Here is a 14,286-nt window from a genome sequence, read left to right on the forward strand (position 1 = left end):
CTATGCTCAGCGTGGGGGTTCATGTATCACTCATGTTCACCAAATTTACAGCTGAGTGGAGTTCCCAGCAACAGACACTGCCACTGCGACTGCCGCGCCGAGAATGGCGCTTTCCGGGGCCGGATTGAGACGAATGGAGGATCGAGTGCCCGGATATGCGTCCTCGGTCAACTGATCCAGATATTTCTGACAGGTAGCACGGAAGCCAGGATACTTGTTGATGACGGCACCGTCGCAGGCGATAGAAAGGCTCTTATCTGAGTCTCCGCTCTCGATGACGGTGATTTCGGGTGATTCTTTGGCGAGGAAGTCGGTGGTGGACGAGGGCGAGGGGAATTCCACCTCGTTACGGAGACACCACATGCTGTGGATGGCGGTCGCCAGATATCCAGCGGCACGGCGAGAGATTGCTTGGGAGATACGGCGCATAAATCGAAGGTCTTCGACGGAGGGAGGGTTGTTAAAGGTATGCTGCTCTTGCAGGAGGGCGGCGGAGGTGGTAAGGGAGGCAGAAGAGTCATCCTCGAGGCAGGCGACGATGCTTGTATCAAAGGAATAGGGTTCGCGCATGGATTCTGGTAGCTTGCCGCCGAACAGGCGGGCGGTCTCGGTTGCCTCAACGATAATCAGACGCACAATCTCACCCAAGTAGCGACCTGTGATTATGTATTCGAGCGGCTGGTAGTTGGGACGAAGATGCGTACTATTCAAGATGTCGTCCCACCGAGTCGTAGGCAGCACGCCTCCGCCAAACATACTCATCTCGGTGTTGATGAGAACATGCTTGGCGTGATCGAACCAGCCCTCTGGACGGACTCCAAATTTGGACGGTCCGATCTCTTGTACCGGGAAGTGGATCGCCATGTTGGTACCGGTACCCAAGATAAGAGACATGCGGGTCTTGGGATCGACATAGGCACGCGAGAGTAGAGCCGCTGAGCTGTCGTTCAGAATAGCAGCAACCTCTACGTTCAAATTGCGCTTGCGGCAAGACTGGATAATAAGATTCCCCAGTTCCTGGCCTACCGTGCCTTCGGAGGCCTTGAATCCTTTACCCATATGTATCACCAACCCGCTGCTGTGCGACGTTTGTTCAATAGGGAATGACCAGGACAATCCCATCGCCAGCGGTACATCGCCACGCCCGTAGTCCGTTCCAACTTCCATCAGCATGGTTTCGATCTGCTCTGCCATCCAATCGAAAAACAATGTCCCCTCCAGCATCTTGAGTTTCTCATCGATGTGTACCGATGATACTTTCAGGATGCGTACTTCCTCATCCCGGCCGTTCAATTCGATCAAAGCTACGCGGAACGTCGATCCGCCCACGTCCAAAGCCAGATATGTGCCCTTTTCCGAGCCAGCGGGAAGTGCGGTATCGTAGGATGGAAGCATGCAACATGGACTATTCTGTAGACATTCTCGGAACTGTGTGCGGATCTTCTCCGACATGTCAACCATGTTGCGCGTTGACAGCGGCGTGGAGCACGAGGTCTCCACTTCTTCGGCGAAGTCATCGAGGCTACGGCGTTTCCAATGGGCGCCCAGGAACGTCTTTCGTCGGTGTCGCGAAAGACCGCGAAAGAGCGAGGGGAAGAGGATCATGCTTTCGAGTGCGGCGACCACGTTATGGAATAACTCTTGTAGTCGGTGTAGCACCTTGACCAGTGGGGCCGACATAGTCGGGGGAAGGGAGGGAGAGGAGGCGAGGTCGCAAAACGGAGGGGGGGAGGGGTTGAGGTTCACACAGAATATGTAGGATCATGAAGCAAATAAAGAAGAAAGATCCAAAGTTATAACACCTTGGGCATGAGTGGACAAGTTGATGTGACACTCCCACTGGAGTTGTGTCTCGAGTGGATCGGTGGGAGTGTGGAAGCAATAATTCCCCACAGAAGGGACAGATAGAAGAGAAGAAAAGAGGAAAAGGTTGTCAATCCAATGGGATCAACATTGGCCCATTCTTGTGTTGACAGTGTCACCGGGAGTGCACCTGGAAGACCTTGGGGTCATGGAGTATGGTAATGTAACCGTAATTTATGTCTCATTTTACCCATATTGATTGATTCGATCCGTTATCTATCTGGTAGCGTCACATTGAAAAGTCATTTCTAATACCATACAGATATATATCTTTACCCGATAATTGTACCAACATGTGTGTTGTATATGTATGCCTAGGTATATGTTGTCTATCCCTTAAAGTAGAGCAGTATAATATCTTCAATTCTATCAATTGCACAGAGTATTCCAAATCAAAATATAATACGCCGTACAGGCATTCCCGTACATACTCAATGACCCCCTTGAGTGCAACGGTGGTAGTCGGGGCCCAATTGGGAGGGGGATGGTTACATGTGGAACGGTCAATCGTTCTACTTAACTCACCTCTCTTCTTTTTTGATCTCGACAATTTCCCCTTTCTTAGTTTTTTAGGCTGAATCTGAAACCAATGTGACTACCCCGGGGCCCGGATCAATACCCTAATCTGGGATTCTGCGTTGCAACCTATCTCCCTGGCCCTCTTACGCTAGAACTGTAAAATATGTATGTGTATAGTCTTTTGCCCCTGTCACGGGATAACAGGGTCCATCCTGCCCTTGAGCCTCAACTGCAGATTGAACATTCTGTGTATCACAATCATACCCTTCAAAAAGGATCAACATTCCAGCTCGTTTCAAATCTCTAAAATCCGACTGGTCTGTACGGAGTAGATGTTCCAATGAAGTGCCATGACATCACCCTTTGTGGTAGACATAACATATCTTTCTAGAAGTTGGGAACGGACAATTTGAGTAGTAATTCATGCAAATCTCAAAATCACCATCGAAGGTTTATCGAGGTACAGGATCAGACAGGCAACAATATCGTCCAAGGTGACTCCGTCTACTCCGTACTCCGTACACCACATTCAGAGGCGGGTCGCATGAGGGCAAGGTAGGATTCCTGTATCTAGGGCTAATCTTTCGTCCGTGCTACGGTCCAGCAAAATTTGACCCATCAGCAGGTCGGATCGATCGTCAAGGATCAAGCTAATGCCAAATATGAGGGTCTCGCCAGCAATCCTAAGTCAAGTACAACATCGGCGAGGCAGTGGGTATCATTGTTCTTGGAGATCATGCCCATGGTTTTCCAGGTCACTGCGAAAGTGTGTTCCGTGTTCTTGACTAATCTCATCAGTGAATATTGGAGGTCATCTACACCGATCAACATGACCACCGAGTCGCGTCCCTTCCGAGCTCTCTAACAAAGCAATAGAAGGATATCCAAATGACTACGTTGTAGGAGTATATAGCTCATGTAAAGGAGAAATAACCCTGGCACAGTTGATACACCACAAACAGGGATTATGAGGTTTCTCGATACCCCCTATAACGATAATGAGCCCTACAATTCTTGTGTCTATGAACAATGCTCTGCGTGAACTACATCCTAATTCTACATGGTTTATTTGTTTGAGTCTTGGTTAACAATATCTTTGTGTGGCTCATTTACAGATTATCGCGGGGATGTTCCAGAGATAGCCTTTATGTCGCAAGACAATGTTTTCTATATTATCTCACCATTCTTTGTGCACCTTACATCCTCTAGTTTTGACATCTGATTGCCATTGTTCTATCTCTCTTTTGTGTGATGAAGTTTCTTGTCCATAAGTATACATGGCTTGGTTGTAAATACAAATATATATATCAACGAAGCCCACCATTGTATCTTTTGCCCGTTTCACCTTCAACGGCAGTTGTCGATAGCAAACCCTATAAATTGGATCCTTAATCAAGAAGAGCGACAAATCTTCACTCATTCGTCATGCTCGACACGAATACTGCCCAATCACCGGAGGACCATCCCCAGCCCCAGCCATTGAGGTACGACAACCTCCAAACAACAGGGGCTTTGAGGGCTTCATGGATAAGGGATCCCAACCAAAAATGTCCAATTACTCCCTCACAGCTGACAATGCAAAACATGGTTGAATTAGGATGGGGAATCCGGCACGAAAAACGAAGTTTTCCACCCGACCAAATCTACGAAGAAGCCGTCGAACTAGGGCTTTCGGGAGAAGAACTCTACCGCAAGATCGTACTATGGAAGTCTGGAGTATCGCGCGGAAAATACTGGGTCCATGACTACAAGTTACAAACAGGGCCAGGTGTGATTTTTGCCACGGATAGCTTCCGTCCTGATTCGGCATATTGGGCGCAAATTGCGCAGGCCGTGTACAAAGATGAGCACCCTATTGAGGACCTGAAGTACGTCATCCAGTGTAATATCATCAACCCCGAGACTATGCTGTTTGTTCAGAAGAGTCTCTATGTTGCAGATAATGGTCTTGGCTGGCCAGATGATAGAATGCATGTCTGGGAGGAGAATACCGTTGAGTATCAGGCTCTACTGGGTACGAGGCTTGCTAAAGGTGTGGCTTATTTGGTTCTAGGCGCTTTCCCGCGAGGAACGAGACGCATTGCAAGAATTGTGACATGGGGAGGTCGGTATATTCCCTACATACAGATGCGGTTTGATATTGAGAAGGCTTGATTTACGAGACGTACTGGTAGAATCTTTGGCTTGTTGCGGTATTTTGCTTATTTTCAGAAAGGGTAGTTGATTTCTAGACAAGATCAAACATAAATTGGTACTGTGGTACCTTGCTCTGAATTATAAAGGCTCCTTCCAATACAAACACCATCCATGGCTGCTCAAGCTTACTGTAGTACTGGGTGCTAATAGACTGCATTGTGACTTCGGAATCGCCGACTACCACATGTAATCGATGAGGGATTTTATAGAGTGCATTTGTGCATTCTATCTAATTTTTGGAATATAAATGCTAGCCATCGTTATATGAAACCTCAAGACTTCTTCTTGGGCTAAGTAACGGACAGCATGGTGGATGTCCAGCCCAAAGCTGCCGCCAAGTCACAAATCCCTGCCTAGTTTCCCCTTTTGATGACTCTTTACCCATGTACCCCAATTACAAACGGACCAAAAATTTGCCACAGTCTGTTGTAGTAGTATGTACATGTCTTCTGCAAATAGTGAAGCATCACATTAAAGAGCCAAAATGGAGATAATAAAGACCATTAGGTGCGAGGACTTTCGATAGTATGCTTGCCCTTTATGTCAACCCAGATTGATCGAGTGTTGCACTCCACTTCTTCAAAAACCAAGGCATGGCCTCCCAGCTTCTTTGATCCCATGGCTGACAAGGTTTATCAGCACGAGACCGGTGACAAACAAGTGCATTTCGTGTATAAATGTCCAACTTAAAGTCCCAGAGATCAAATATATCAGGCATGGCAAAGCACAACATCATAGCACGTTCCCGCAGAAAGGGTATAGGGATCAAATCCAGACTGGCATGATGAGGAACCAGAATCTGAGCCATCGTTGGCTGGAGGTGAACAGGGATAGAGGGGTTCATAGCTGATACTACCAGATCCCGGGGGTTGTCGTGCGCTGTGATTGGTTTGTAAAATGGGGACATATATGTCACTGCACAGGCTGATAGTAGTTCCGTATCATGTCCCAGACATATGGCATTTCTGAATATGGCCACCAACATAGTGGATTGCGGAGTTTGCAGCGTATTCATCCATGGATCAGCGGGCGAAGTTGATAAAGCATCATTTTTATGGCTGGCACTTGAAAGTATTAAGGATGACGTATTATCTGAGCTTGCAGAGTCCAAGTCAGTGCCGGGTATGTTGTTCGGTGCTGATCCGGACGATTCTGACGGTGGCCGAGGTGCAAGTCTCCTTGTTTGTCTTTCATGGGCGTTGGAACATATTCGTTTTTTTCTTTGTCTCTCACCTAGAGACAGAGGAAGAATTAACAAGTGCTATGAAACAAACAATAGCAGGGCCGACACACGATACGTCCTTTGTGCAGTCCTATTTTGTTCTTTTCGCGCTAGTGTGAGGACTCGCTTCTTGGGCTTTTTAGATGAGGGAGCCTCAGGCTGGTTCGAGTCACTGATAGGCGTAAGCACGTCGTGGCTTTCCAATAACACCATAGCCAAAATTTGAATATGCAAGTCAATGCTAGTCCTGACTCAATTGGAGTTAAAAAAGAATCGGGGCGAATGAGCACGGAGGTAGTGGATGTAACCCGGCGAGATCTTAACTCCGTAACTCCGACACCGTAAGCCAGTATGGCTTACGCTTCTTATCCAATCAGATTACTCGAACTATATACGCATCGCAGACTAGCATCAATGTTTCCATCGGTTGCCACGAGTCGAAAAACATAAAATGGACGACTGTTGCTTCGGAATTGAATGTAGACATCACAGAAATACTTCACTGGAAATCACAAGCCACCCACTTCGAAGAATGGCATTCACAAAGAAGATCATCGCAGTTGTCGGCGCTACCGGCACACAAGGAGCATCAGTTGCTCGCACATTCCTGCACCTTCCAAACTGGCATGTTCGCTGCCTCACCCGAAATTCTGCTTCCGAGAAAGCACGACAGCTCGCTGAACAGGGCGCCGAGGTTGTCGAGGCCAACCTCAACGACAAAGAATCCCTCCGTCGAGCGTTCACCGGCGTACATGCCATTTTCCTCAACACAGACTTTTGGCAAACCTATCGCGATGCTCTCGCATCGGGCATTGATGAAGCGACAAGTGCCAAACAAGGCTACGAGGCGGAAATTACCTACGGAGAGAATGCAGCGAATATCGCTGCTACGATTCCCACGCTGGAAAGGTTGATCTATTCGGCTCTTGGCCCAATGAATAGGGCTTCGGGTGGGAAATACTCGCACTGCCATCATTGGGAGACCAAGGCGCACATCGTCGACTACATTGAGACTCAGAAGCCCGAATTGTCAAAGAAGACATCCTTCATCTACATTGCTTGTTACATCAGTAATCCGTTCTTGTATCCCAAGTTCCAGCCGGAGAACAAGCAATTTGTGTCTGTCATGCCGGCTAGCAAGGCTATGCGCATGCCCATTATTGATACTCCCCGCTCAACTGGACCATTTGTCAGAGCTTTGGTGGAGGATGAAGCCTCAGGGACAAAATTGCTTGCTTACGATGATTACATCTCTATCGGAGAGTTGATGGAAATTTGGACCCGAGCCCTTGGAAAGCAGGTTGAGTTTGTTCAAACGACAGTCAAGGATTTGAATGAAAGTTCTGGCATCCCAGTTGAGATTTTGACTGGCCCAGCATTTGTTGATGAGTTTGGGTACTCTGCTGGAGTGGAGAACATTATTGAGCCTGCTCAGTTGAAGTCTCGTGTACAGGGTCAGAAGTTTGAGGAGTGGCTGAAAAGCCAGGATGTTGCCGAGCTGCTTAATTTGAAGGAGTTGAACAATGGGGATGGGCTTGTACAGTAAGCAGATATCTAGTGTGGCTTCTTAAATATATTCCTGTCCTTTGCTACTGTCTCCAACAAAGGATGTAGTTGATACAGATGATGGCGAATAGCTCCTGATCCAATATTCTATATAGAATCTCTATCCCGGAGAACTCAGCAAATCCCTGACCGAGGTATCTATAGTCTTGGGCATAGAATGCAGAGAACAGATTACATTAATTCATTAAACGGTGGATCGTGGGGCTAAGGCACATATATGTCTTGAGATCAGAGGCGAGACCCCAGTTAACGTTGCCCACATACATATGTATATTGTGAGAAAATTTCGACATGAATATCCACTCCCGCTAGATAAGGAGCATGTATCAACGTAATACGGAGTACAGAGCAAGATACATATTGTAAATGATTATAGCACCGCAGTGCATGAGATTTTGACTAGACTATGAATAACTGCTCCATTCGAGTATGGAGTACTCCGTAGACACAATGATATTCATAAGGATTTTCCTGCCGATCACCAAGCCCAATGGAGCGGAAACAGGAGAAACCCCTGAAGACTCCATCCCTCACCAGGTTTGGATAGAGTGCCAAGACGTCCCCCTGGACGATCTTCTATCAAATCTGACGAGGCGGAGAAAGTCCCGTATGGCGTCCAAGGCAAAGCTCCGACATATAGGCCACGCCATCATACCAGAAACTGAATGGACGAACACGATGGCCATAGATCTGAAAAGGATAAGAACTCCGTAGTGGAAATAAAATCCCGATGTTTAGCCCTGAAGATGGCACTTTATAGGGCAAACGGCACACCTTCTCCACTTGAAACAAATGCCAAGACTTTTCATTACGTCGACTCGGCGCGGCGCTCTTCTCTCTTCTCTTTGGCATCTGGGCCTCTCTCGGCGTTTTTTCATTGTTTTCAAGTGTTTTTATCTGATTTATCTTAATAAAATGATTGTTCTATCCTCTTAATTGCCTAGCGTTGTCGTATCCCCCCCCACTCTTTACTGATGCCACTGACGACGACCGTCTGAATGTTTCGGTGTCTAGCATCGGCTCTTATGTAGCTCATTTCCCTTTCCATTTTCGTTTCATTACCAGGAAGATCTACTCTTCCTAGCCATTCTTTAAACGTGAATCAAGATGCTTTGGGCTGCATTGCTCTTGTTATCGGGTAATGCCGTCGCAACGCGTCATGATTCGGATTTGATGTCTTTTGTGACGGTGGGTTGAATATCGACAGTGTTGGAAATGTGTGGTTCTAATAACCAAAATCCAGCTCCCTGAAGTTCGGGCCTTGAAATGGGAGGTTGAATACCATGACCGCGAGCGGTTGGCCCCCGGATACTGGTTCGTCGCGCCATATGGGCAAATCAGCCCAGAGAAACCCACCATGAAATATCAACAATACCAAGTCGGACCCTACATTTACGATGACAGTGGCGTATGTCTCACCTCCAAACCCCGGCCAACAAGCACCAGCTGACTCGCGTGTTGCGTAAAAGGTCCTTATCTGGGCTGGAGCGCCCTTGTACGACAATCATAATGTCTTCGACTTCAAGCCGGTACACAACATCGGGGATGACCCTTATCTGTCGTTCATTGTGGGGTGGGAATACGATGATTCCAAGAAGGGCCACGGCGCGATTGTGAACAATCACTACGAGGTGGAAAAAGAGGTCCAGGCTCTCAGCGATGTCCATGATTTCAACATGCACGAATTCAACATTATGGATGGTGGAAAGACTGCATTGGCTTGCATATATCGACCCCAGCTCGTCAGTCTGACCGACTTCGGACGCCCAACGGAAGAGAGTTGGGTTACGGTTGGTGGATTTGTCGAGGTGGATATCGAAACCAGCAAGGTTCTGGTGCAGTGGGATTCATTCGACAAGATTGATCTGCACGAATCGACCATGTTCCATGAATCGGATGCCCCAGCTGGATCGCCCGGTTGGGACTACGTACATATCAATGCAGTCGACAAAAACGAGGCCGGCGACTATTTGATCTCATTGCGGTTCACCAATACCATTTACTTGATTTCTGGCAAGGATGGAAACATCTTATGGCGCTTGGGTGGAAAAGAGAGCAATTTCGAGCAGGACTTTACCTTCTCTAAGCAGCATGATGTCAAGTTTGTCTCGTCAGACGGCACCCACCACGTGATCTCGATGCTGAACAATGCCTCCGACGAAGGTGGCCAGGACGAGAAGATATCCTCCGTTTTGTTCATCGAGCTAGACACAAGTCTTGTCCCTATGACCGCCAAGGTGATTAAGCGGATTAATCGCCCCGATAGTGGTCTCACCCGACTCCGTGGTAGCGCTCGCGCCCTTCCCAACGGCAACGTCTTTATCGGATGGAGCGAGCGCGGCTACTCGAGCGAGCACGCATCGAACGGCGATCTTCTAATGACCGCCCGGTTTGTATCAGATCGGTACTCAACCTATCGCTCTTACAAGGGTGAGTTTATCGGTCGCCCCACTGCGCCTCCAGACCTAGTCGCATCGGTCTACGGTACCAGCGACGAGGACATGACAACGATCATCCACGTCAGCTGGAACGGTGCGACCGATGTCGTTCAGTGGAAATTCTACGCGCAGGCCCGTGACCACGGTCAATCTGTGCTCCTCGGCACCACCAACAAAACAGACTTCGAGACCATGTTCATCGCCGATGGTTATATGGACTTTGTTTCCGCAGAGGCCATCGATACCGACGGCAATGTCATGCATACTTCTGAAATCATGCGCACTGGAACCCCACCCGACTGGAAAGCCGCCGGCTGGACCGGTTCTGGCTCCGGCCCTACTCCTGACGACCCCTCGATCATCGTCGCTGCGAACAACGATAACACGAAGTCGATGTCTTCCGCCGACACCAATGGCGACAAAGCGACCGAATCGATCAAGAACAGTACATCCACTGGTTCTGGCGACCGTTCAAATGCCCAATACGCTGACGCGAAGGAGGTCGCCAAGAATGTTGCCAAGGCCTACGAGGTCGTCCGCGCAATTGGCAATCTCCTCATCTTTATCCTTCTGGCTGGCGTTTTGTGCGGAGGCGGGTTTGCTGCCCGGCGGTTCATGCGCACCCGCCGTGGCCGCCGCTACCAGGAGGTCCCCTCTGGGGAGCGTCTCCCCGTGGAAGAATTCCGTCTCTCTTCCCACCAACGGTCTTGAATGTTTTGGCCTTTTTGCGCTTCGAATCGTACGTGATTAGAACTGCATCTTGCACCGTTTCGCGTTTGCATCGAGAATCTTTACTCGCGAACATTACCAAACCGGGCTTGCAACTTTGCCCGAGGTTTGCGAAAGAAAGAAAAACAAAAGAAAAACAGGGCTATCTGAGGCCATTTGGTGTCTACCCTTCCGCTCATGATCGTTTCATGCATATCATACCCACCCTCTGGCGTTATCTTCATTCTGTTTCTGCATATGCCTGGCTTGTTTACATACTATTTTCCTATGGGGAATCGAGCTGACCTCTGTACATCTTTCTTCTCATTCTATGTATTATCACAACCCGGTTCCTACGCCCGGTTCCATTACATTTCGTTTTATGAAATACATGTCTCTGTATATAGTGTGAACCTCAATTTCAATTACAAGCCATCATGGTACCCCGTTCCGCATCCAATGTTCACACATACACATTTGCAACCTTGCTCAGGGCGAGCGAAAAACGTTGCGACGGACCAGATAAGGGAAGTATTATTGGGTAGGCTCATACGCAGTACAGCATACACAGACGTATCCAAATAGTTCGAGATGGCGCGGCATGAAGCTGACGACGAATGTTCGTGGATTGGGAGGCCGCGTCATTATTTCCACTAGCGCAGATAAAGAATGGATCTATGTAGCATTGGGCTGTGGATATTGATCAAAATATCCTCTCCATGTAACCATGCCAAGCGCCTAGCACCGCACTTATGTTGTTGCAGACATAGGTGTAGTGTTAGGCGCTCGGGACAGTTACGAAGTAAAGATCAGAATAGGACACGGGGGCCATTCTTGTACAGTGGTATATCTCAGACGATCCCTCCCCCTAGACACCAATCGTTGGGGTGAAATGATTGATATTTGGTAGGTACTTTTCTTTCGCTCATTTGTAGAAGTTCATCCCTGGTTTTCTGTTTTTTATGTGCAAGCTGGGCCCGGGTGGCCAGGCCCTAAATATGAAGTATAATACATTGATAGAACACGCAGAGCTATGAACTAAAACTTTACAATCTGACCCTTTGTAAACCCAACTTGATTTAGAATCCCACTCTGGAATCTCGATCCAACCAACGATTCCTCCATAGCAGGAGGTCCACAAACAAAGACCTTCGCATCACCGTCGGCCTTCACAACCTCCCGCAATAACTCCTCCGTAACATATCCCTTCCTGAAACCATGACCCTGTCCCTTCGGATGACTGACTGTGTATATATAGTCAAAGCGACCCGGGAAGCGCGTCTTAAAGCTCTCCAGCTCTTCTCGTAGCAGCAAGTCCTGCTCTGTATTGACGCCGAAGACGAGGTTGATTTTAGTTTTGTCAGCAGGGTTGTTGAGAATACCCTGCGCAAGCTGGTAGATTGGTGTAATACCGGCTCCGCCTGCTATGAGGTAAACCTGTGGCGATTGGTTCGGTGTCCAGGCGTGTCCCTTAATTGCCGCTGCGAATGTGAGGGTGTCTCCTGGCTTGAGGGAGTGGATGTGGGAGCTCGCTTTGCCGTTTGGATATTTCTTGATCATGAATTCGATCTGGCCTTCTTGATCTGTTGTTTGTTAATTTATCGTCATGTCGGGGCTTGGGGGTGTTGCTCATACTTAGATCGCTGATGGGTGTATATGGGCGTAGCACGGGGAACCAGCGTCCTTCGGGCCGGGTTATGGTGAGGAGTGCCGCTGGAACATGTTAGTCTGTACGCTTTAATAGTTGAAGTTGGGCTGTGACTCGGGGCCATACAAGTTAATGACAATCCGCTTGTGGCGTTCTCGATTGGATACTCGAAGACGAGTCTTTTCGTGTTGTGGTTTACATCTTTGGTGCTTTGCAAGCGCAAGGTTGTAAGTCCAAATCCTGAGAAGATTTTGGGAGTCACACTTGACTCGGCGTTGGCAGTTGATATAAGACGTGATTGGACGCCGTAAGCTCCAATGCCTAGTAAAGTGACGGTCGCGACCGACTTTGCTGTTGTGGACTTGGGGATAATGGCTCTGAACATGGTGGAAAAGAAATCTTTCGATATATTTACCCTACATCAATCAGGTTAATAGCAAAATTTCCAATTTATATACTCGTTGCTGCGCTCTGTCCAAAAGCCGCAAAACCCGTGGAAATCACGGACGACCTCAGCCCCGACCCCCGACATATCAGACAATCAATGATTCATCAACTTGGGAGCCTCATTGGATCGACGAATACTTTTAAGCTGGACTAGAGTTCGGTCTTTGCCAAACCCCGATGGAAAAGTGGGTATATAGCGAGTCTGAGTCTAGATGATGAAACGACCCGAACTATTCTCAAATATAGAAACTGAAGCCATATATTGGAACATTCATCAAGTTGGTGTAAAATATATCAAATGACTCCATAGTATTGAGTAAAGCAACATAACAGCATTGCTAGCGCCAGCGCCTAGCGAAATGGAATTTGGTATATGACAGGCTAAGGGCGCATACAAAAGAGAGGAAAAACAACAATAAGCCAAGCCAAGCCATCACCCGGTCACATCTGTGATGCCCTCACTCTTTCTGAGGAACGGCTTGAGCCTGTGAAACAAAGCTCGCCTTGCCTGTCTCTTGGTTGTAGATATTATATCCATAGTCGGCAGCATTAGGCGGGGTATATACTATATAACACCCATCAGCACTCAATGCCCATTGAAATCTTGTGGTCCAGCACTTACAGTGAAGAGAAACAGCAACTTGGTCACTACTCGGGTTGTGAACGCGATGTAATCCGATATCATCCGAGATATAAGCGACGTCATTCATGGTATGTCTCGTATCAGACTTGATTTCCAACGGACCAGCAAGATCAGAGTCCTGATCCGGAACGTTGTAGATAGTCTCCTGTAGTGTGCCAGCCAAGACCTTCATGATACAATGTGCATTGGCATGGTCGTGGATGGGAGAGCCTTTCCCGGGATTCCAGACGAGCAGGAGCTGCGATATGGGTTAATTTTTAATTCTCGCGATCCAATGTTGACAGGATCTAGCTAAGATTGGACCATAACTCACAATGTTTGCTTTCTGATTAATGTTTTCAATGGCATTGCGGGTATAGTTCTTGCTAGTGTCGTTGTAATAAAAGCGGGCCCAGTCGTTCGGATCAGAGTTGTACTTTTGCGCCAGCGAGATCAGGTACTCGTTGTCCACATCTGCCGAGGAAATGCCACCCCTCTCGCCTAGGTAGATTTTAATGTCTTGTACCAGATCATCTAGGCTGTACTGGGGTTTGTAGTGCTTGTTTCCTAGTGATAGGCTGGTGCCAAGCGGGATTAAGGGAAGGACAGCGGGCATCGTGGATAGAAGTTTTGGTGTTGGAGAAAGATATTCTTGGATGATAATGGGAGCTAAGAAGGAGAATTCATGGATGAATTATATTTCTGAGAGCAATTGGTATCTATTTCCCCCTGAATCCCTCCGTGCGATCTCAGTTATAAAATAGGATCTCAATCGCCGATTGATCCAATTCCTTGCATTCCAGTGCCCCAGATGGATTGCAGTCTCACCTGATAGCACGCAGAGGCCTGCACATGTATTTTCTAGGTGACGAGTAATATATTTTAAACAGAAAGGGAGATGATGTTAAGAATGTGAGAATGCTACAATCTGTAAAATCCTTATCTATTCGCATTACAGCCGTTGGTTACAAGAATTGAGTAGGACTTGAAACAATCTAAACATTTTTAGATTCGTCTTTCTAATTTCTGAACACGTTTTTTTTTTCCTGAATGCCTG

At 47.7% G+C, this 14,286-nt stretch overlaps 6 protein-coding genes across 6 annotated transcripts; 3 read left to right on the forward strand and 3 right to left on the reverse strand.

The window, feature by feature from the left end:
• Positions 1-45: 45 nt before the first annotated feature.
• N7500_000788 (putative hexokinase) lies at positions 46-1,680 on the reverse strand (the record flags this gene model as incomplete). Its single annotated transcript, XM_056671934.1, has 1 exon — positions 46-1,680. The coding sequence occupies one exon, from the start codon at positions 1,678-1,680 to the stop codon at positions 46-48; it is 1,635 nt and encodes a 544-aa protein (XP_056537507.1).
• A 2,127-nt stretch (positions 1,681-3,807) lies between these two features.
• N7500_000789 (uncharacterized protein) lies at positions 3,808-4,536 on the forward strand (the record flags this gene model as incomplete). The annotated part of the gene is made up of 1 exon (XM_056671935.1): positions 3,808-4,536. One exon carries the CDS (start codon positions 3,808-3,810, stop codon positions 4,534-4,536), a length of 729 nt encoding a protein of 242 aa, XP_056537508.1.
• A 1,796-nt stretch (positions 4,537-6,332) lies between these two features.
• On the forward strand, positions 6,333-7,346 carry N7500_000790 (NmrA/HSCARG family protein; the record flags this gene model as incomplete). The annotated part of the gene is made up of 1 exon (XM_056671936.1): positions 6,333-7,346. One exon carries the CDS (start codon positions 6,333-6,335, stop codon positions 7,344-7,346), a length of 1,014 nt encoding a protein of 337 aa, XP_056537509.1.
• A 1,127-nt stretch (positions 7,347-8,473) lies between these two features.
• N7500_000791 (uncharacterized protein) lies at positions 8,474-10,515 on the forward strand (the record flags this gene model as incomplete). The annotated part of the gene is made up of 3 exons (XM_056671937.1): positions 8,474-8,554; positions 8,610-8,774; positions 8,836-10,515. 3 exons carry the CDS (start codon positions 8,474-8,476, stop codon positions 10,513-10,515), a joined length of 1,926 nt encoding a protein of 641 aa, XP_056537510.1.
• A 1,035-nt stretch (positions 10,516-11,550) lies between these two features.
• N7500_000792 (cytochrome b5 reductase family protein) lies at positions 11,551-12,545 on the reverse strand (the record flags this gene model as incomplete). Its single annotated transcript, XM_056671938.1, has 3 exons — positions 11,551-12,095; positions 12,148-12,225; positions 12,287-12,545. The coding sequence occupies 3 exons, from the start codon at positions 12,543-12,545 to the stop codon at positions 11,551-11,553; spliced, it is 882 nt and encodes a 293-aa protein (XP_056537511.1).
• A 520-nt stretch (positions 12,546-13,065) lies between these two features.
• N7500_000793 (Cysteine dioxygenase type I) lies at positions 13,066-13,845 on the reverse strand (the record flags this gene model as incomplete). Its single annotated transcript, XM_056671939.1, has 3 exons — positions 13,066-13,172; positions 13,230-13,488; positions 13,564-13,845. The coding sequence occupies 3 exons, from the start codon at positions 13,843-13,845 to the stop codon at positions 13,066-13,068; spliced, it is 648 nt and encodes a 215-aa protein (XP_056537512.1).
• Between the last annotated feature and the right edge of the window lie 441 nt (positions 13,846-14,286).

Source organism: Penicillium coprophilum (genome assembly GCF_028826855.1).
Source record: "Penicillium coprophilum strain IBT 35676 chromosome Unknown utg000001l_segment0_segment0, whole genome shotgun sequence".
Taxonomy (NCBI): Eukaryota; Fungi; Ascomycota; class Eurotiomycetes; order Eurotiales; family Aspergillaceae; genus Penicillium; species Penicillium coprophilum.